Below are 23,111 nucleotides of genomic sequence, written 5' to 3'. Positions count from 1 at the left end.
AATAGTGAATTAATGAAGTAGACCAAAATATATCTACAACAAAACTTACCCTTTCCACATATACCTGATATATCTATAAATGTAATAAGACCTTCATTTCAGGTATCTTGTGATCATAAAATCATTGAGGCTTGAACATAATGAAATTTGGTTTCAGCAACTAAGTACGCCACTTGCAGAATTTAGGTAGAACAGGGAAACTAATCCTAAGCCTAACTTGGTCTTGAATAATTTTATGGCCCAATCTCTCCACCTGGAAAATGGAGAAAATATCCCCCAGATTTTAAGACTTGGTTAATCTTGACAAAATATTTGAAAAGTGTTTAATAGATTAAAATGCTATGTGAAAAGTGAGAAAATAAGCCATAATTGTTTTTATTCATCAGAAATAACCAGTGAAACACAGGTATCTTATATTAAGCGTTAACACTGAATTAGCTGAAATAAAAAGTACAAGACAGGGCATAGGGATTGGTAAGTAGAAAGAAGAAATGAAGAGAGAAAGAGGTATTTATGAAGGATATAATAATGAAAATTATAATGAAAGCTTACCACTGCATTAAACAGAAATGCACAACACTTTCTTGAAGAAAGCTTTCACATATTCTCAGGGTATAGACTCAAATAAAGTGCTAGAATCTCCAAAAGTATGTTACTAAATTTGCAGATGGCACCTCGTATAGTGAGGAATTAACCTTACCCAAAGAGAGGTCTGATTTTGCCCTCAGCTACTGGGAGATGATCCACAGGACTTTGGAATGTCATACCTGGACAGGAGTATCTTTGTTTGCCTGGAGGCTCTGGGACATGTGGGTATCAGTTCTGCCTCCAGAAGGTCTGGAAAGTAAAGGTCAGCCACATGGGCAGTATGTGATGGAGCCTCAATAAAAACTCTGGGCACCAAGGCTGCAGTGAGCTTCCTTGGTTGGCAATACCCTGAGAGTATTGACACAGATGGATCCTGGGAAAATAACTTGTCCATGACTCCTCAGGGAGAAGAAAACAGAAGCTCAGCCTTTGGTACCTTTCCCAGACTCTACCCTTATGCACTTTTCCCCTTGGTGTTTTAATCTGTACTCTTTCCCTATAATGAACTATAGATGTCAATATAACTGTTTCCAGTTAGTTCTGTGAAGTCTTGTAGCAAATTACTGAACCTGAGAGTGGTTCTAGGAATCCTCTAACCTTGCAATTGGTATCAGAAGTGAAGGCAGTCTTGTGTGGATGCTTCCCTCTAACTTTCTAATTGGCTAAATTCTTGCATGCCACAAGGGGTATCACTGGAAGCTTTAAGGTATTAGCAAACACTTAGGGTTTGTTCACTATATTGTGCTAAATTAAGCCAAAGCAGTGTAGGCATAAGTAAAATATGACTCTAATTTCCTGTTCTGAGAAAGGTAATTATTGATAATAGCTTCTTTCAAAAAATTCAGAGTACCAAGTTATCACTATATACGTGCCCCATTGGCAGTGTTAACAGAAGAATATATTTACAAGCTGTTCTGCAGAAAAACCCTTTTAGATTACACTCAGTTTAATTTAAAGCAATTTAACAGGAACAACTGAAATACTTTTTTAGTGTATCTTGTGGGATGTTTTTTAAAGTGCTATTACAGCTAAGAAGGTGTGAAAAAGCAAAGAAACACCTTTCAGTATTTTCTGACTACCTACGGCCAGCGTGAAAACTATATTTGATACCTGGTATCATGGAAGATGGATCTTATTCTTAATAATGAAACATTAATATATATGTACTTTTTTATTGCTACATGTAAATAGATAAAGGTTCTAGGAATATCCTTTAGCACTGGGAAGCCAATAAGATAGTCAGAATTTATAGTGTAACTAAACCATATTAAAGCAGAACAAAAGTTTGATGGTACAGACAGATGGGAGCTAGAAGGAATATGAAAAATAATGGGACATGTGGAAAACTTGGGAAAAGAGACTATTAGATATCAGGCAAAATGATTTACCTACGGGAGAGGCATCAAAGGGAAAACCATATCATTAGAAATTTCAATTTAAGTGTTAAGGATCTAAGACAAAAGCTCAAACATTTAAAAAGAAAAAAAAGTAAATATGTAAAAAAGCAAGGATAAACTCCTCTGGGAAATATTAGAGTTGCAAGATAGTTGTTATATTAGTTGCAAGTCTAAATGAACCAAAGTAGTATTTCCAAGGAAACTTTAGAAGGAAAAAATGTGGTGGGGGTACGGACAGGATATTACAAAATACGTGAGGTCAATGAAAGGTCTATTGCTAAAAATTTACCACATCATTCAATGTGTGACCTACTAGTGGCTCCAAATCCACATACTCAAGCACTAACTGTTGGCTGTTTGTAGACTGGGGGCCCTGAAATTAGGTCAAGGCATGCCTAATTTTAGTTACCCAATGTCCTAGAAACTTGAGTAAGAAAGGCCTAAAGGAATGTTCAAAAGTCAGGGTCTCATGGTCCAAAGCAGACTTACACTAAGGCTGCTTTTAACATCAATGGTTAATGAGAGTTCTAGTTAGTTATAGACAAAAAAGATGCAACTCCTTGGCATGTTATAGTTTCAACAAATTACTTATGGCAAAACACTGTATCATTGCTGGTGTCATCATTATTTAAGGGTATAACATAGGATTATTCTGAGGAGGTATAAACAGAGGATACCGAAGTTACTTAAGTAATTCAAATAAATAAGAAAGGTGTTGGTGACTAGGCAGAAAAAAAAAAAGATACTTCTAAAACACGAAGAAAATGAAAAATAAACCAATACAACTTGGTAATTCAAGGCATAAGGAATCAGTCCAAGAGTCTGCAAAACACTAATGCCATTAAAAATGACAAGGGAACTTTAAAAAGCAAGTATGAACCTTCTGGGAAATATTATAGCTGCAAGGTTTATAACTGCAAGTATTAAATGTATTGCACTATTAAAGAACACAAATGTATTTTAATTTCATTTCATTAAATGAGGAAGAAACTCAAACCTAGAAAGTTAAGTACTGGCCTATCTTCCCAAAGATGGTCTCCCTAGCTGTTATGTCAGTCTATCTTCCTAGTTTGCTGATGAGCATGTCATAGTTAGCTCAGCACTGTCCGCAGTTAAAGTACAAAACCTTAATGCCACAGAAGAAATACAGTAATGATTTACAAACACAGCACAATTAATATTGAAATAAAATTTATGACTTAAAAATATATAAAGTGTAATATCAAAGACTGTAAAAATGTCAACAATTTATCAAATATATTTATTAGTACTTACTTGTATCTGACATGTCTTACATAGGTATACACAGTTCTTGAAATAATAGAATATGCACTTTAAAAAATGCTTAACTTGACTTTTAATTATAAGAGGGACAGACTCAGCACAGACCTTTCTACACTTTATTCTAAATTAATCAATTTTTACTAGATATGTATCGATACGTATGTACAGTAACGAAAAGTATAAGAAAGGGAAGAAAAAAGAGCAAAGATTTTAGTTGTAACCACTAAAGTTTTTTTGTTTTTTTTTGTTTTTGTTTTTGTTTGGCCGCACCGTGCAGCTTGTGGGATCCTAGTTACCCAACCAGGGATCAAACCTGGCCCTCGGCAGTGAAAGCATGGAGCCCTAACTATTGGACCGCTAGGGAATTCCTCACTAAAGTATTTTTATAAACAATTTTAGAGCAAAGTTAAGAGGTAAGCAAATAAACTGACACTAATATCTAGAAAGTGGAGAAAAACATCAAATAGCAGAAGATAAAAAGAGAGAGAACTCATGTGCTCTTTTGTTTTGCCAAGAAATTATTGTAGAGGGAGAAAAACAGATAAAAAGCAAAAGAAATCCAACTGAAAAAATGTCATACCCTAATATCAGAGTCTGGAAAAACAAACAAAACAGAGAAGCTTATACAGTAACCAGCAGGAGTAGAAGGATCAAGCAAAAACTTCATGGAACCATGAAAAGGGAAACAGATGAAACAGGATGGGAAAATGGAAGAAGATGAGGTGAAAAGTTAGTCTCCGCTGTATAAGAGGATATTACAAGGAATGCAAAGAATTTCACAGAATTAGTTTTTAATGTTTAGAGACCAGGAAAGTATATACCTGATGGGTTCTCTTTTTTATTTTGTTTTTTTCCTCTAGTTCTATTGAGATATAAATGACATACAGCACTGTGTTAGTTTAAGGTGTATATTCCTGATGGATTCTTAAAATCCTTGACTGGGAAAGAAAGGAAATGGAGAAAGAAATCTCAACAGACTATGGCGTAAAGAGAAATATAATAAAGGTAATATATAATAAAGGTAATATAATAAAGGTAAAATAATTTCCTTGCAGTGTTTAGAACAAGGTAAAGTTTTACATATATACGTGTATATATTTATATATAAAATATATGTGTATATATATAAATACAATTTATAGACATATTTCTTATAATTCATAGTAATTATCTTCTATCAAGGAATATTATAAACTTTCACATGAAGGAATGGAATTATTTCAAGATCATAACTCTTGTTTAGTAATGGTATACATATGTACATTGTATACATAGATATAAGTACGTATATATGCGTATATATGTCTATGTGCACATAAATACACATATACACATCTATATCGTCACAAAACAGCATATGAGTATCTTTAGGATAGACACTTTAAAACTTTAGTAACTTTACTTACAGGGCCAACATGATGTTCAACCTAGTATTAAGACTAGGAACGCAAGCAGGAATTTTATTAAACAGCCTCAGGAAAAGTCTTTAGTGTTATGTGTAAATGTAAAAGTGATCTGAACTCTCTCAAAGAAAGAAGTACCTTCAGATGTCATAATATAAATTAATAAACTACTTAAGAGTTAGTCAAAGACCTTCAAAGTAAATTGTCAGCCTTCCATTTCCAGAAGACTAGAAGAACCCAAATCACGGTTCTAGATTCTGATTTCTAAGATGTGACATTAAGTCCACTATGCACATTAAAGAACAAGTTTCCACTGCAACAACCACCTATTTAATACCAGTCTGTCTCTAAATGGAGAGAAAGGAAAAACATGTGGTTGAAAGAGTAGAGTAATAGAGGGCAATTTTCAAGTACAGCAACTTAGAAAGTCTAGAAATAAGAATGTGGTCCTCTACTGTCTCCCTCTTACCAGAAAACAGTAGCACTGAAAGAATTCCTAAGGAAATTCAATTTGATATCATCACAGATACATACCAAGAGGAGTCTGGATACAAGCCTGCCAAGCTTAAAAGCAAACATTCAAACCATAGCTTTTCCACGTAGCACAAGATTACTGCTAGCTTGAAAATCCTATTAGACTGGCATTTCTCTTAACTTGTTCAGAATACAAGTAGTTTATGACCTACATACCAGATAAAAATTCAGATGTCAAAGAACATCAGATCTAATTCACAGTGATCCAAGAGGATATAACTCTCCAGGAGAGAGTGGCATGCTTAGTGAAATAAGTCAGACAGAAAGACAAACACTATATGATATCACTTACATGTGGAATCTAAAAAATAATACAAATGAATCGATATACAAAACAGAAGAGACTCACAGACAGAGAAAACATACTTACGGTTATCAAAGGGGTGGAGGGAGGAGGGACAAATTAGGAGTAGGGGATTATAGCTACGAACTGCTATACATTAAAATAGATAAGCAACAAGGATTTACTGTATAGCACAAGGAATTATATTCAATAAAAATCTAAAAAAACGAGGTGGGATATGAAGCTAGGTTCTCTTATGTCACATTCCTTCCTTATCATATTTACGCTGTAAGCTGAGATTCCTGATCAAGAGAACATAATCATCTTCCATATCAAATATTAACTTGATTATTAAATTTGTAGAGTTATAATTAATTTACCAATTTGTTATGCCTTAAGAATTCTTTTAAAAGCTATGTACCAGGAGTTTAGAACTAGTTTAGTGTTTGTATATATTTAAATAAGATAATCGTAAATAAGGTAAGTGAACACTAAGCTTCTTAAAGGAATTATTTTATTTTAAAAGGAGTCTATATAATCACTCCAATCTCAAAAACACTGCTCAAAGACCTAGGGTATCTAGGTGGTGTATCAGCGTTTACATGCAAGTTTTTCGATAAAAAAAGTTCATTCTCGGGCCTCCCTGGTGGCGCAAGTGGTTGAGAGTCCGCCTGCCAATGCAGGGGACACGGGTTCGTGCCCCAGTCCGGGAGGATCCCATATGCCGCGGAGCGGCTGGGCCCGTGAGCCATGGCCGCTGAGCCTGCGCGTCCGGAGCCTGTGCTCCGCAACGGGGGAGGCCACAACAGTGAGAGGCCCGCATACCGCAAAAAAAAAAAAAAAAAAAAAAAGTTCATTCTCTGAATCATCAGTTTTCCTCAATGGGAAATAATTTTAATCCCTTTTACATTGCAGTAAATATTTATTCATTTTTGAATTTTATTTATTTTTTTATACAGCAGGTTCTTATTAGTTATCCATTTTATACATATTAGAGTATATATGCCAATCCCAATCTCCTAATTCATCACACCACCCCCCCCCTGCAGTAAATATTTACGAAGCCCCAAATTTGCATTCTCTTGAAGATAAAATATGAGACTTCACACAAGTCCTGCAGAGGGAAAATTAATAACCTCAAGAAATATGTTTTTTCTCCTGTCTTAGGGGTTCACTGGAGGAAGAGTTTGAAAAGCTTTATCTAGGTGAGAGATTTAGTTTAAATAGGGAAGGAAAAAGGAAATATTTATTCAAAGCTTTCCAGAGGTCAAGTACTTTCTTTCTTAAAAAACTGTTGTCCCTTGACTCCAGCTAACCACCCTACTTTTTTACTCCCTCCTCTTCAGTGCAGAACTTCTTGAGAGTACTGCCTATGGCTTTTGTTCCCTATCCTCACCCCTAAATTTCTCTTAAGCATACTTACTCTAGACTGGCATTATCAAGGTTACCAATGACCTTCACGTAACCAAATGCATTGATCAATTCTATGGTTTTATCCTATTTCTCAGCAGCGTTCAATATGGTTTCTCCTTCACTTTTCAATTTTGGTTCCCACAACTCTCTCCTAGTTTTCCTCCTACCTCTCTTCATCTCCTTTGTTGATTTCTCTCCTTTTCTCATCTCATATCCATCAGCAATTCTTGGCCATTTTACCTCCAAGAGTTACCCGAGTCCATTTCCATCTTCCATCTATACAACTACCAATCCTAGTCAAAACCATCATTTTCTCTCACCTTATCTACTCCATTCCCTTCACTCCATCTTCCACACAGCTGACAGAGTGGTTATTTCAGAATATAAATTACACTGTACAGTATTCACCCCCTGCTTACCACCCTCCAAGGGCTTACCATAACACTTCAGATAAAATCCATGTCCCCGATCCTAATTTACTAAACCTTTCATGATCTGGCACCTGCCCATTTCTCTGATCCTTTCTCAGAACTCTCCCCATTCCCATATTTTAGCCACACTGGCCTTTTTCTATTCTTCAAACATGTCAAGCTTGCTCTCACCTAAGGCCTTTTAATAGATGTAATTTTTCCTGAAATTTTCTTTGCTCTGATCTTACATGGCTGCTTTTTGTCATTTAGATTACAGATCATACTTCATTAGACAAGACTTTTCTGATTACCCAACCACAAGAAACCATCCTGTCTTTATTACCTTCTCTTATTTTAATTCTCTATATAGTGCATATTTTAAGCTTTTTTTTCGGTATGCGGGCCTCTCACTGTTGTGGCCTCCCCCGTTGCGGAGCACAGGCTCCGGACGCGCAGGCTCCGGACGCGCAGGCTCAGCGGCCATGGCTCACGGGCCCAGCCGCTCCGCGGCATATGGGATCCTCCCAGACCGGGGCACGAACCCGTATTCCCTGCATCGGCAGGCGGACTCTCAACCACTTGAGCCACCAGGGAGGCCCTTAAGCTTTTTTTTTTTTATTTTTTCCCTTTACTTGACTACTATCCATCTTGCCCACTAGATTATATGTTTCATGAGAACAGGGCCTTATCCATCTGGTTAATCACTGTATTTCTTATACCTAAATAAGTGCCTGTTACAAAGGAGAGTCTTAGTAAGTATTTGTTGAATAAGCAAATGAGCAGACATAAATCTGTAGGATGTTTGTAAACTTGACTGAGCCTCCTAGCAATTCTGCGGGAAAAAATAAATCAACAAATCTCTCCCAATCCAGATCCAAGTATCTAGGGAAGCAAAGATGTTCTAGAAGTGACCTGATTCCTATAGGTAAGAGCATCCTAAAAACAGCATGCACTAACTGCACTGCCATTCAAAAACTACTGTACGGGCCTCCCTGGTGGCGCAAGTGGTTGAGAGTCCGCCTGCCGATGCAGGGGATACGGGTTCGTGCCCCGGTCTGGGAGGATCCCATATGCCGCGGAGCGGCTGGGCCCGTGAGCCATGGCCGCTGAGCCTGCGCGTCCGGAGCCTGCGCGTCCGGAGCCTGTGCTCCGCAACGGGGGAGGCCACAGCAGTGAGAGGCCCGCATACCGAAAAAAAAAAAAAAAAAAAACTACTGTACTTTCTAAGTGCCTACTAGAACATATTTGAGATACTGTAAGAAGTGCTGGTGAATAAACCGACAGAGTGCCTATCCACAAGGAGCTTGCAGTTGGTACCTAGCAAGCAATGGACGGCTATTCACCTTCCTAGAATTGCTACATGCATGTTGCTTAAATTACCTGCTTCAGGGGTGGAAAAGTTGGCCTTAAGTATATCATAATGGTTAGCGAATAAGAGTCTAAACCTGTTTTATATCTAGCTGCTTACCCATTTCTATACTGAAATTTTGTGTGAGTAATTAAAGTTATATAAGACTATGATATTATTTTTATTTTTATTTTATTTTTTTGGCCATGCGGCACGTGGGATCTTAGTTCCCTGACCAGGGATCGAACCCTCACCCCCTGAGGTGGAGGCGCAGAGTCTTAACCACTGGACCGCCAGGGAAGTCCCTATGCTATTATTTTAATTAAGTATCAAGTTATTAGAGACTTAGCCACATGGAAAGAAATATGTGGCACTTGTGGAGGTATGCCAAAAAACTGAAATCAAATTAAGCACATAGAAGGGGAAAAATAGAAACTAGAATCAACGGTACCACAGCTCACTTCTGGTAGTTCTGAGGCACCGATCTCACAATTTTAATACGTCCTTAGAGTTCAAGTATCAGAGACTCCAGTATCCTCAACATTAGAGAATTAAGAGACAACCTCATGCAAAATAAATGAGACTTAGAAAAATAAGTCATATTTGCATTTTTCTGTAGAAAAGTGTAATCTATCTCTTTGGTTGGCTTTGGTATAAGAGCAGAATGCTTACGTATAAATACTGCATAACATATAGCTGCTCCTTTGCATATGTTTTTATTTAAAAAATGAGCTCTGAATAAAAGCTCTGAAAAAGCTTTGTTGTTTCAAAAATACACAATTGTTCCTTTTGTATTAGAACAAATGATTCATAAAAACGAAACCATAAAATGCAATAGGAAACATACCATTCCATAGGCCTGCTGTTGGACCCAGTTGATATAATCATTCCGTATGTCTATCAATTCTTGTACTTCATGTATATAAAATTTATCATATTGTATAATCTGTCCAGTTTTCTCATTTACCTACAAAAAACAAAAATGTAATTAACATTAAATTTAACCAGTACCTAAGAAAGAGACTGAAGAATGTTTAAATAGAAAAAGGTTTGAGATTTCTTAGCTATTTTCTCTTCCTATAAAAGAATAATTTACTGAGTGCCTACCATATGCAAAATGCTAGTTAAGTGCTATGGGAAACACCAAGATTTATAAGATGTGATATCTGTATTTAGTACCTCAAAATCCATTAAAAAATATTTATGTAACCACCACACAATAAGAGATATGTACCATAAGTATATATAGTATACAAAGACTAGAAACTATAAAGTCTTCTGGTTGGGAATGGGACTTAAATAATAGTAAGAATAGCTAATGCTTGTTAACCGTCACTCAATAGTGGCATCTGATTATAATAAACTAAGAGGATGACATTTGGGTAGGATGTGAAGAATGAAGACAGTGCAAATTACCATCCTAGAAATTGCTTACTAATTACAAAAGGAAAAACAAGTCTTAACAGTGGAGACCACCACCTTAACTGAGTGATCTAACTAACCACCACCCATACTGGGACAATCAAATATTATGTTCCTGCTGGGACTTCCCTGGCAGTCCAGTGGTCAAGACTCCGCACTTCCACTGCAGGGGGCGCAGGTTCGATCCCTGGTCAGGGAACTAAGATCCCATGTGCCTCGAAGCACGGCCCAAAAAAAAAAAAAAAAAAAAAAAAAAAAAATTCCCTGCTGATATAATGCAACAGGAAGTACAGACATTATCTGTGAACCAAGAAAATGTCTAACCTGAATCTAGTCAAGTCCTTGATTTAAATTCCAGTTTATAGGAAATACAGGGAAAGAGGAACAAGTTAAACATCATTATAAGGAAACAGACAATTATCCTAATTGTAGGAACTTTACAAGAAGACTGGCCAGGACTCTCCAAAAAGTCAAGGTAATGAGATCGAAAGGTGGGGGTTATTCTAAATTAAAAGAAACTAGAGGAGTTCTAGTGCTGGATATGGCAGAGTACTTTGTATCAGACTAATCCTCCTGACAATAACAGTTACAATCTCTGGACAGTATATTTAAAAAACAGCTATTTAAAAACACTGGAGATCAACCCAAAGCAGGCAGAAACAAGAATGAACACAATCTCTGAAAGAAGGAAAGCACATGTTGAGAACCACATTTTTTTTTAACATGGGAGTACTTCCAAAGCAGCATAAGGGGTAAGGGATGCAGCACATGCAGAAAGCAACAGTTTTATTAGACAGAGAAGTGTGAGATCGAAGCTGCCAACATGGCAGACAATGAGGAAGAAAAATCCCAGAAAGGAATCCTGAGGACAAAGCCCCCAAATCTGCATGTAAATCCCTCCCCCCACATCTTTGGCAACTCTTAAACCATGAAAGCACAAGTGAGATTTGGGGTGGGGGAGACAGGGATGGACAACGCCCCAACAGAAAGCAGCAACTGGGAGGCTACTCTTAAGAGTACATTTCAAGACAAGCATCTCCAGAGGGAAAAAAGGTACATTTCATAATGATAAAAGAATTAATTTATCAAGAAGTCATGACAATCCCAAATAACAGTGCTTCAAAATACAAGAAGGGAAAATTGACAGAACCATCATCATCGTTAGAAGTTTTAACACCCCTCTCTTAGTAACTGATTTACAAAACAAAAAAAGAAGGGCAAAATCAGTAAGTAAGGAAGATTTGAACATCAATTTCAACCAACTTGAACTCGTTGCCAGAAGGGAGGAAGGTGGGGGCAGGAGAGAAACAGGTGAAGGAGATAAAGAGGTACAAACTTTCAGTTATGAAATAAATGAGTCAGAGGTGTGAAAGTGTACAGTGTGGGAAATATAGTCAATAATTATGCAATATCTTTGTATGGTGACAGATGACAACTAGACTTACCATGGCAATCATTTTGAAATGTATAGAAATATCAAATTATGTTTTGTACCAGGAACTAATATAGTGTTGTAAGTCAACTGTACTTCAAAAACAAACTCATAGAAAAGGAGATCAGATTTGTGGTTACCAGAGGTGGGGGTGGGGGGAGAGGAAAGTGGATGAAGGGGGTCAAAAGGTACCAACTTCCAGTTATAAGATAAATAAATACTAGGGATGTAACGTAAAACAACATAAATATAGTTAACACTTCTGTATGTTATATGTATGAAAGTTGTTGAGAGTAAATCCTAAGAGTTCTCATCACAAGGAAACAAATTTTCTTCTGTCTTTAATGTTGTATCTATATGAGATAATGGATGTTGAGTAAACTTATTTGGTAATCATTTCATAATGTATGTAAGTCAAATATGTCAGTTATATCTCAATAAAATGGAAAGAAAAAAATAGAACATTCCACCCAGTAATTGTACATGGAATGTTCACTAACATATATCATAACCCGGACCATATAACAAGCCTTAATAAATATCGGTAAAAGAATCCAACATATACAAAGCATGTTCTTTGACCACAACAGAAATAAACTAAAAGTCAATAACAAAAATATATTTGGAAAATCCTAGAAAAGTGGCAATTAAAACACTTCTGAATTACCCCAAGTTTTCCTTGTATCCATCAGAGAGCTAAAGTCACAAGATAACCAAGTAGCCTGAAGTTCAAGGATGGACAGATACTTCCAAAGAAATGGGTCACCATGGCAGAGCAAGAGGAAGTTTAGCACTGTCATACCAACAGCGAAGAAGAAATCAGCTAAAATTCTAAGAAATTGCTTAAGGCTGAGTATGGGATTACTTGAGAGGATTAAAACCCCCGGGAGCCTCAGACAGTTTGCACTCACTCATAGACTCTTGCCACAGACCTCTACTGGGTGCCCAGGAGGATGAGTGGAAACAGGGCAGGAGATCAAGAGACTCTCTCAGTGGTGCAAGAAGGCATTGGCTGCCTCTGTGAGAAAGAAACAAGGCCTGCCACCCTGTCCAGTTCCTTCTCTCAGAGAAAGCAAAAACTTTAAGCCACTGAGGAAGGGGAAGCAAATTCTATGCCATGTTGCTGGAGGAGGGATAAAATCCTCAATCCCTGGGAAGAAGGGGGACAAGAACTGTCCTGAGCCCAGAATCTTGTATCAGTAGCACTAGAGGCTCTCTACTGCTGGGGGTGGGAGCAGAAACTCTGGGAAAATCCCATCCCCGAGACCCTGGTACACACCCAGCTATCTACCTAAGACCAACACTATACCCAATAACAAAGAACTTTTCTGTTCCTTCTCCTCTACCAATCTCGAAAGCACTAAGTAACAAGCAACACCAGCTCACCACTGAGGAGGGGCAAAAGTGGGGAGAGAAACCCCTCTTTGGAGCAGGCATGCAGAGTGAAGCACAAACACTGAGAAGAAATCTTTGACGTTTCACCTTCACCTTAAGCATCAGACAATATTAGAGGAATCTGAGGTTTCCGGTGCAATGAAGTTAACTACAGCAAACTAAAAACTCAATTCCAGTTCAACTGCAGATTAGATTGGCTTAAATCCCTACACTAACAACCACATAAGAGGTATACACATACAGGATTTAAATCTAATTACTTCAGCGTCTACTATTTTACAGACAACCAAAAATTGTGAGATATATCAAAAAGCAAATAAGTAAATAAAACAAAGACCACATAAAGTCTAGAGACAAAGTAATCAACAGAGCCAGACTCAGAGATGACTTAATGAAAATAAAAACATATCAAAATTTGTGGAATTCTGGTAAAGCAGAGCATAGAAGGAAATTTATAGCATTAAATGATGTTAGAATAAATGGTCTAAAATCAATGATCTAATAAGCCTCGGCTCAGGAATTCCCTGGTGGTCTAGTGGTTAGGACTCAGCACTTTCACTGCCATGGCCTGGGGTTCAATCCCACACGCTGCATGGCACAGCACCGCCCCCAAAAAATAGCCTCAACTTTAAGAACCTGGAAAATGATGATCAAATTAAGGACAAATCAAGTAGAGGAAAGGAAAGATATGAAACAGAAAACATAAATTATACTCTATTTATTTTGTATATTTAATATTAAATTTTTTAATTTCCCAAAAGAAAATTCCAGGCCAAGATAGCTTCACTGGTGAATTCTATCAAACATTTAAGGAAGCAATATTACCTTTTTTTCCCAAGAGGTGACATATCTAAGTGGTTTTGTTTGTTTGTTTTAAATTATGTTTGTTTATTTTTGGCTGTGTTGGGTCTTTGTTGCTGCGCACAGGCTTTTCTCTAGTTGCGGTGAGTGGGGGCTACTCTTCGTTGCAGTGGCTTCTCATTGCAGTGGCTTCTCCCACTGCAGAGCACGGGCTCTAGGCGCACGGGCTTCAGTTAGTTGTGGCACATGGGCTCAGTAGTTGTGGCTCACAGGCTAGAGAGCGCAGGCTCAGTAGTTGTGGCGCACAGGCCCAGCTGCTCCACAGGCATGTGGGATCTTCCCGGACCAGGGCTTGAACCCATGTCCCCTACACTGGCAGGAGGATTCTTAACCACTGTGCCACCAAGGAAGTCCCAATAATACCAATCTTAAACAAACTCAGAAAACAGAGAAAGACAGATCATTTCTTAATTCACTTTATGAATTAGGATAACCCTGATACTAAAAAGCTGATGAGAAACAACATTGCTCATGAACACAGACGTAAAACCCTCAACAAAATATGAGCAAATTAAATCCAACAATATATATAAAATAATATCAAATGTCCAAGTGGAGTTTACCCCAGGAATGCAAGACTGGTTTAACATTCAAATATAAATGAATTTCACTAAATTTCAGAAAAACAGCAAAATAAATAAATAAATAATTGTTCAGCTCAATAGATGCAGAAAAAAGTATCTAACAAAATTCAACATCCCTTCATAATAAACACACTCAGCAAACCTGGAATAGAAGGGAACTTCTTCAAACAGATAAAGCCCACCTTAAAACAAAACAAAACAAAAACACAACTCTATAGCTAACATCATATTTATGGGTAAAATATTAAATGCTTTCTTTCTAAGATGAAGAATTAGACAAGAATGTCCACTGCAACCATTTATATTCAACACTGTACTGGGAAGTCTTAGCCAATAAAATAAGGCAAGAAAATAACATGACTGTGTACATAAAAAATCCAAATGAATCTATAAGAGAAATATTAAATTAATTTATCAAGGTCACAGAGTACAAGGTGAAAACTCAACTAAATTTTGCCACACTAACAATAGAAACTCAACTAAATTTCTCCATACTAGCAATAATCAGAAAATAAAAGATTTTAATTATCATTTACAATAGCATCAAAAACATAAGATAGAGTTGAACAGCTGTAACAGAAACCATGCAGCTCACAAAGTATAAAATATTACTATCTAGCCCTTCACAGAAAAAGTCTTCAGACCCTTGCCCTACAGCCAAACTCTTTCTACCAAAAAAGAAAAATACCCAATAATTACACACAAAAACTCATTGGCTTTTCCCTCTCCAATATTTATGTTTATAAATATATACATTAACTTTTATATTACATTGGACACTTAAAAAATTTAGTGACTCTTGGGGCTTCCCTGGTGGTGCAGTGGTTAAGAATATGCCTGCCAATGCAGGGGACAGGGGTTCCAGCCCTGGTCGGGAAAGATCCCACATGCCGTGGAGCAACTAAGCCCGTGAGCCACAACTACTGAGCCTGAGCGCCACAACTACTGAGCCCACGTGCCGCAACTACTGAAGCCCATGTGCCTAGAGCCCATGCTCCGCAACAAGAGAAGCCACTGCAATGAGAAGCCCACACACCACAATGAAGAGTAGCCCCCACTCGCCACAACTAGAGAAAGCCTGCGTGCAGCAACAAAGACCCAACGCAGCCATAAATAAATAAATTAAACAAACAAACAAATAAATTTATTTTAAAAAGTTTTAGTGACTCTTGTTGAAAATGATTCACATGCCACTGACCTCTGATATATACTTTTCTTTATCTGGAATATTTTTTATTTTTAAAGGTAAATTTTCTTTCACCAATAGCAACCAGTGTTTGCAGTTTTTACATCCTGCAGATATGACATATGTTTTTGAAAAGAAATGCTATGTTAGAATAAAAACTAACAATTTAGAAATCAGGTTTGGTTCAGGAACAAACAAATTTCAGTCAAGCTTAAGACGTGGTGGGAAATGATGGCTGATAGTTAATTCAGACACAGTGATTTAATAACTAAATCAGTTAATATTGATTTAAAAATAGGGAAATTAGGCACTGAACAGAAGACTGATCCAAAAGACGTGGATATAGATTTACATATAAAATCAACAGTTTTAAAAATATATATAAAAATACATTTGTATGGTAGATAAGATTGACATTTTTTTTTCAGGAAGTCTTCTTTTTTTTTTTTTTTTTTGCGGTATGTGGGCCTCTCACTGTTGTGGCCTCTCCCGTTGCGGAGCACAGGCTCCGGATGCGCAGGCCCAGCGGCCATGGCTCACGGGCCCAGCCGCTCCGCGGCATATGGGATCCTCCCAGACCAGGGCACGAACCCGTATCCCCTGCATCGGCAGGCGGACTCTTAACCACTGCACCACCAGGGAGGCCCCAGGAAGTCTTCTTTAATTCTTCCGAGTTATGTGCCCTCCTATGTGTTTTCATAGCACCCTTCATTTTCCTTAATCTAGCACTTACCATGCTGTATCATAAATGCTTACTTACTTGTATTATACAACTGCTCTACATTTATAATCTTTTTTTTAAAGCATTTTTAAAAATATTTATTTATTTGGCTGCACCAGGTCTTAGCTGCGGCACTCGGGATCTTCGTTGCGGCACACAGGATCTTTAGTTGCAGCATGTGGGATCTAGTTCCCTGACCAGGGATTGAATTCAGGCCCCTGCACTGGGAGCATGGAGTCTTAGCCACTGGACCACCAGGGAAGTCCCTACATTTATAATCTTAACAAGGGTAGAAATCACATCTTTTCCTTGTCACTGCATCACTACTGTTTAGTACCATGATAAGCACATAATAGGCACTCAGTAAATATCTGTAAAATGAATAAAAAAGAAATCACATGGTAGAAGTTGAAAACAACCTATACAATCAGTGTTACTGACCAAAATGTACAAAATAAAATCTATGTATGTTTGATCATAACATTTCACATTTTAATTAGTTTAGTATTCTGATTTATAAATGTGAGTTCAGAGGTAGTATATGGTTAAGTATACATATGTCTTATTTGTTTGGGTTTATTTAAGGGTTCCTTGCAAAAAGTAATGCGGGGGGTGAAAATCACTGACTTAGAAGATTAGCATGATATGTAGCACTTAGGCTAGTCAGACAAAGTAAGTCTTTTCTTTTGTCATATTAGTACCTCTATAATGTACTGTGTGAAAACTCAGACACTACTAAATAACACAATTACTTGCCAGCAAAATCATTTACGTGGTAATACATCCATTCCTGACAGCAGGTACCAAAATTATCTTTCTTGTGATGCCATCTGGAGCACTGTGAATAATTTCTGATTCAAAGCTTCCCAAAGGACATGTCATAAGGGAGAAACAAGTCATTCATATATCCTGAAATGATCAGGAAATACAGAGTCCAGTTCTACAGTTCCTAATCCTGCTCCAGGATTAGGTCAAGAAGGAAATTGTGTGAGAAACTTTTCCTAATCCTTAACCATGAAGCAGAGAGAAGAAATATATATAGTTGTCAGACATAAGGTGTCTTCAAAAACACAAATCTCTGATTACCAATTTAGGTTCCACTAACCATGAAAATGAATCATCTCTGATAGTGATCTCTGATTAGCAATTTAGGTTCCACTAAAGATGAAAATGAATCATCTCTGATAGTGAAATCCACAGTTATCTATGACAGATTAGGACCAAGTAAAGTCTTCTCCAATGTAAGAGGTAAAAGAAAGATAAATGATTGTCCTAAGGACTCCCAGTAAGAGATGCTTATGAAACTGATATATTACCCTGCTTTTGAGTATTTAACAACTTCAAACAGGAACATTATTACCCTGCTTTTGAGTATGTAACAACTTCAAACAGGAACTCAGTTTCCGCATGACCAAATGAATCAAGATAAAAGTAGCAATTTCCCATCCAAATGGTGGTGGTGATAACAAAATCTCTGAATGTATAATAATTATATATATTATGTAATCTAAACAATACATCAATCCTGGGAAACCATCAGGCCATTATTTCAATCCTTATTTTATAGATGATTCTCCATTTGCATATGTGATAAAGACAAAGACTTGTTCAAAATCACACTGATAAGAAGCAGCACAGATGGACTTAGAATCATGGCCTTTTTTGTGTGTGTGTGTGCGGTATGCGGGCCTCTCACTGCTGTAGCCTCTCCCGCTGCAGAGCACAGGCTCCAGACGCGCAGGCTCAGCAGCCATGGCTCACGGGCCCAGCCGCTCCGCGGCACATGGGATCCTCCCGGACCGGGGCACGAACCCATGTCCCCTGCATCAACAGGCGGACTCTCAACCACTGCGCCACCAGGGAAGCACCATGGTCTTTTTTAACAATACAATGCTATCTGTAATCTGGAAGTATAAACCTCTAGATCTAGGGGCATAAAATAAAAGCAAAGAACCATCTAAACATATTACTATATCTGCTGATACAGAAGTACATTAGAAACAGCAGGGACTTTGGAAGTCGATTTGGATTTGTATTTCAACTCTGCTACTTACTGGTTTATGACCTTTGATATTCAGATTAAGGGACAAAATATTAACTGTAAAGAGTTTAAAAAGTTAAATGAGGGATATACGTAAAGTGCTCACACAAATTAGTGTACAATGGAGGTTTCTAATCTTGGCCACTGTTACATTATTTTCCTTTCCCTTTCAGCTACCAATAATTTAGGATCCTAGTTCTAGCATGGCTCCATCCAAAAGGTCTCTGGAGATGGAACCCCATAGGGTTCTCCTCAACAGAGACTGAGGCTTCTGAGCCAGGCACATAAATTACTTGCTCAAGTTCTGTCTGTAATTATGAAAGACAAAAGGTTCAATTTCCTCCTCCACTTCTCCTTCCCTCACTTTCATTCGTGGAAAAAGACACAGCTAAGGGAAAAAAGCATTTTTTTAAGAGGTAATGCAGATAAGAAAGGGGGGGGATGAATAATTATTTGGGAAGAGGGTCCTGCTGACAAAGGATGGTTCACTGAAGTAGTAGGAAAAGAGAGTCCAGAGGAAAGAAAGAATCTAATCAACCACTTGAATCCTAGACAAAAGGCATAAAGAAAAGTAGAGACCCATTCCATGACAACAGAAGATCTTAATAGCAGTTAACTGCAGAATCCAGTTAACCCTAAAGTGCTGCAAGAAAGCCTTGGACTGGGAAAGGCAAACATAAGAATGACTTATTTCCCCCTATGAAAAAAATTAATGGTCCATAAGGGCTCTTTCTTACAGAGAACAGAAGGACTTATCTCCTTTACCCTTTATCATTTACCTTAGTACCAGGCAAGAAGGGTGTGAAAACACGAAAGAAGCTGTTAAGGGGAGGAAACTAAAGATTAATGGTTCATATGGATTTTTCAGTCATTCTAGAGGCTAGAAACATATCCTTCTCCCTTAGGTCATGTCTCCCAAAATAGCATCTTAAAAATACCAAATGGCACAACAGAGATATACCTACCAGCTGTCAGGGATGTCTCAAATCCATCTTTAATTAAACAGCTGAGACTCTACTTCTTCATATAACTTTGAACTGCTACAAGTGTAAAGGGGACTATTTCTTCCACTGGGAAGAAGGGCAGGAAAGAACAATAGGCAAATTAATGAATTATATATGGTTCCAATTTCAAGTTAGTCATCTGTTTCAAAGGTTGTACTTTGATTGAAGCTATTAGTACCCAACAGCAAAAGGAACATAAGTTTAAATGTTTAAAATCACAACTAGGATGAAATCTCGTTCATATTATAACTATCAATAAATAACAAAAAGCGTACTATTTAAACTAACAAATCATGTTCTTCAAAAAAAACATAAGGACAATCTAATTCATTAGTATGCTATTGTTCTGCCCAACTACAGACAAGTTATCCATAAACGCCTAACAAAGTCAAATAAGACCAAAGCTCTAAAGTATAGATATATTCTTTCTTTGAAAGGAAAATTTAGGTAACTTCTCCAAATTCCTATAATATCTTTTATGTCAATCTAATTCTGTAATATATTCATGTTAAAATAAACATCATCAGTCTGTTAGTGGCAATGGGGAGAGAGGAAAATAAACGGACTATTGGACATACCCTATGTAATATTTCTAAAACCTTTAATGCGGTATGAAGAAAACTGTTGAAAATTCTTCTTTCAGAAGGGGGAATGCCGATCTTGTAGAGTTTCAAAAGATGTACCACAACCTCCTTAAAAAGTTCTACAATCTTGAGGAATAGTGGAGGTTCAAGTACTGACCACCAGTTTTCTGTTATTAAAGGGTGAACACACAAAATAAAATTTAAAAAGTCACAATTTTCAGAATCATACTGACTTTTTTCGAAAGCAGTGGCTCTTAACCCTTTGAAAACCTCAGGAAGATACACATAATATGGTATTTTACGTAACATTTCTAGGGTTTATAGATACCACCCCACCCTCAAGTTAAAGAATACGGTTCTAAAAGCTCTCAAAAGCAAAAATAAAGTTAGAAAGGTCTATTGAATTTACATTCTTGGTTTCCTAAGCTACATTAAAAACTTAATATCTCGTATTAAAACCACTTGTTAAAAAGTGCTTTGGAAATTAGGATTTTAATTTTTAAACAAAACACTTTTAAAACTGTATTGCTCCAATATTTAAACATCTTTCCAACTTTTATCTTTCAACTTACATAACATAAAGTTGAAATGTTGTGAAGCACCATCCTAAAAATGCAAGGTACTCCTGAAAATCAAATACAGAAACTGAACAATGTAAAGTATACCATGTCTGTCCTTCCCCACGTTCACTATTTGTAGTTATTAACTACAAATATGACAATCTTATGCAGCAGACAGAAGGGAAAACAAAAACTTCTGACAACATGGAAGCAATATGCTTTTGAGTCCCTGCTTCACTCTTCTAACCACTGGCTAATTCCCTCAGATTCCAGGATTCTACCCCTTGCTTGTTGCTTCCTCTGCTCACCCTCATCCTAAAACTTCTTGTACTGATTTTATTACTCTTATGTATCTCAGATTCACATACCTAACAAATACTATTAAGAAGGAATGCACTGCTACTAAATGTAGCAGGAAAACTATAATGGTCAGCAGATAGAGATGAAATGTATACAATTAGAAAAATTAAAATGAGGAAAGTTTAGGCCAAAAACCCAGAGGAATAAGATCAAATAAACAGTGGAATCTCACCTACATGCAGAGACATCAGAAAATTAGCAAGTGAGGGAAATACAAGGCAAAGGGTTAATAAAGTTCAAGGAGGATTTAATACCCATGTCTGTTCAGTTTTAATTGTTCCTCCTCCTTTACTTCTTTAACAATAAGATCACTCTGGAGGGGATGAGGAAGGCGAGTACGAAAAACAGTTTTTATCTTTCCTGATACTGTTTCTGCTGTGCTCGATTAAAATTTTAATATTTAACATGCTTTGCCTCCAACTCTAACAACTAGCATCAGATGACTAGCAAAAAGCAACAAACTGAAAAACAGGTTTATCTCACCTTAAGACAATGTCAAAATAAGCAGGGTAGCAAAATTTCAAACAGCAAAGAAGTTATGAGCATTTTCATTTAAAGAGAAAAGGTTGTAAAAAAAAAAAAAGTATTAAAATTCTTACCAAGTACTTTCAGTGGTGCCTTTTCTAGGTTCACAAGAGCTGTACCAAAGGGAATTGCTATTGTGGTGAAATTGTTGGAATCACTCATCAGGGGACATTCTGGTAGAGTAAGATAAAATCTCAGTGCTTCAACATCAGGTAAGGAGCTAGTCAGTTTAGGAATAAGATTCTTTTCCAAGCTAGCTGCCACCTATATTTTGACAAAAAGTGAAACCTACTTCATTTAAAATGAATGCATATTCCAAAAAAAGAAAGGAAAAGAAAACCTTATACTACAGCAAACGTGAAACGGTGAAGGGAAAAAAGAAAAAGAAAAAGAAACCATCTTACAGTGAATCAATGAATGTACTTTGGAGCACAATGAAAATTAATGCCTAAGCAGTGCTAAGAGAATTTTAAAAATCTTGCATACAAGATTTTTATTTACATCTCAATTTAAACTCTACATCTATAGTTATACAGACTTAACCAACATGGTAATATTAAGTAATTAAGAGTATGCTCTTAACATCTGGAAAGATTTACAGATATTTGACAGCTAAATTACAAACAGTTTAAAATAATACCCTATTTTAATTCTTATATTTGTATATTAAATAAAATTATACAGACATCTCAATAAAGTGTATGAAACTGTAAAGTTAATTAGGCCACAAACATATAAAAAATCATGGAATAAAAAACTCAACAGGCTACATAATACAAATATAAAATACTTTAAAAACAAACCTGCTGAGATATCTGAGGATGATCAGGTTGTATAAGTTTGTGGAATAAAAGCCTAGCAGCATTCATATCAACCCCTGAAAATCTGGTGCCCGTTCTATAGTGATCATCATTGCTATTTTAAAAAGAGAGAGAAAATAATAAAATGCAACTTTAAAATTTTTTCCCTTCTTTTTAATATGACATTATTTAATATAATAAATTTGAAAAATTCGGTATACCAAAGAATTGTCACTCACCTAACAGCTAAAAAACTTCCATTTAGACAACCAGACGAAGAAAACGTTCCATCTATTTCACTAAAAAGAAATTTAAAAATCCCAAAATCACAAAATGAGAAATCTAATTGTTCACCTTTGGTGTTTTTTTTTTAAATAGGTCTTTATTGGAGTATAATTGCTTCACAACACTGTGTTAGTTTCTGTTGCACAACAAAGCGAATCAGCCATATGCATACACATGTCCCCATATCCCCTCCCTCTTAAGCCTCCCTCCCATCCTCCCTATCCCACCCCTCTAGGTCATCACAAAGCACTGAGCCCATCTCCCTGTGCTATGCTGCTGCTTCACACCGCCAACTATTTTACATTCGGTAGTGTATATATGTCGATGCTACTCTCACTTCGCCCCAGCTTCCCCCTCCCACCCCATGTCCTCAAGTCCATTCTGTATGTCTACCTCTTTATTCCTGCCCTGCAACTAGGTTCATCCGTACCCTTTATTTTTTATTTTTTTAGATTCCATGTATATACATTAGCATACGGTATTTGTTTTTCTCTTTCTGACTTACTTCACTCTGTATGACAGACTCTAGGTCCATCCACCTCACTACAAATAACTCAATTTTGTTCCTTTTATGGCTGAGTAATATTCCAGTAATATATATGTGCCACATCTTCTTTATCCATTCATCACCTTTATTTTTTAATAAAAAATAAAATCACCTTTTATTTATTTATTATTTATGTGGATAAAA

General features: G+C 36.8%; 1 protein-coding gene across 5 annotated transcripts in view; it reads right to left on the bottom strand.

The window, feature by feature from the left end:
• HERC4 (HECT and RLD domain containing E3 ubiquitin protein ligase 4) overlaps positions 1-23,111 on the bottom strand; it is a 136,239-nt gene that overhangs the window by 30,704 nt on the left and 82,424 nt on the right. For 4 of the 5 annotated variants that reach the window (XM_060113117.1, XM_060113109.1, XM_060113126.1 and 1 more), the window contains 5 exons: positions 22,375-22,434; positions 22,139-22,250; positions 21,410-21,599; positions 19,885-20,057; positions 9,508-9,627 (listed from right to left, as the gene is read on the bottom strand). In XM_060113117.1, coding sequence (XP_059969100.1) covers positions 9,508-9,627; positions 19,885-20,057; positions 21,410-21,599; positions 22,139-22,250; positions 22,375-22,434 — 655 coding nt within the window. Of the gene's footprint in view, positions 1-9,507; positions 9,628-19,884; positions 20,058-21,409; positions 21,600-22,138; positions 22,251-22,374; positions 22,435-23,111 lie in introns of those variants that run through there. The other variant, XM_060113139.1, reaches the window with a different exon arrangement.

Source organism: Mesoplodon densirostris, chromosome 1, assembly GCF_025265405.1.
Source record: "Mesoplodon densirostris isolate mMesDen1 chromosome 1, mMesDen1 primary haplotype, whole genome shotgun sequence".
Lineage (NCBI taxonomy): Eukaryota > Metazoa > Chordata > Mammalia > Artiodactyla > Ziphiidae > Mesoplodon > Mesoplodon densirostris.
This window is presented reverse-complemented; position numbering and strand designations above follow the sequence as displayed.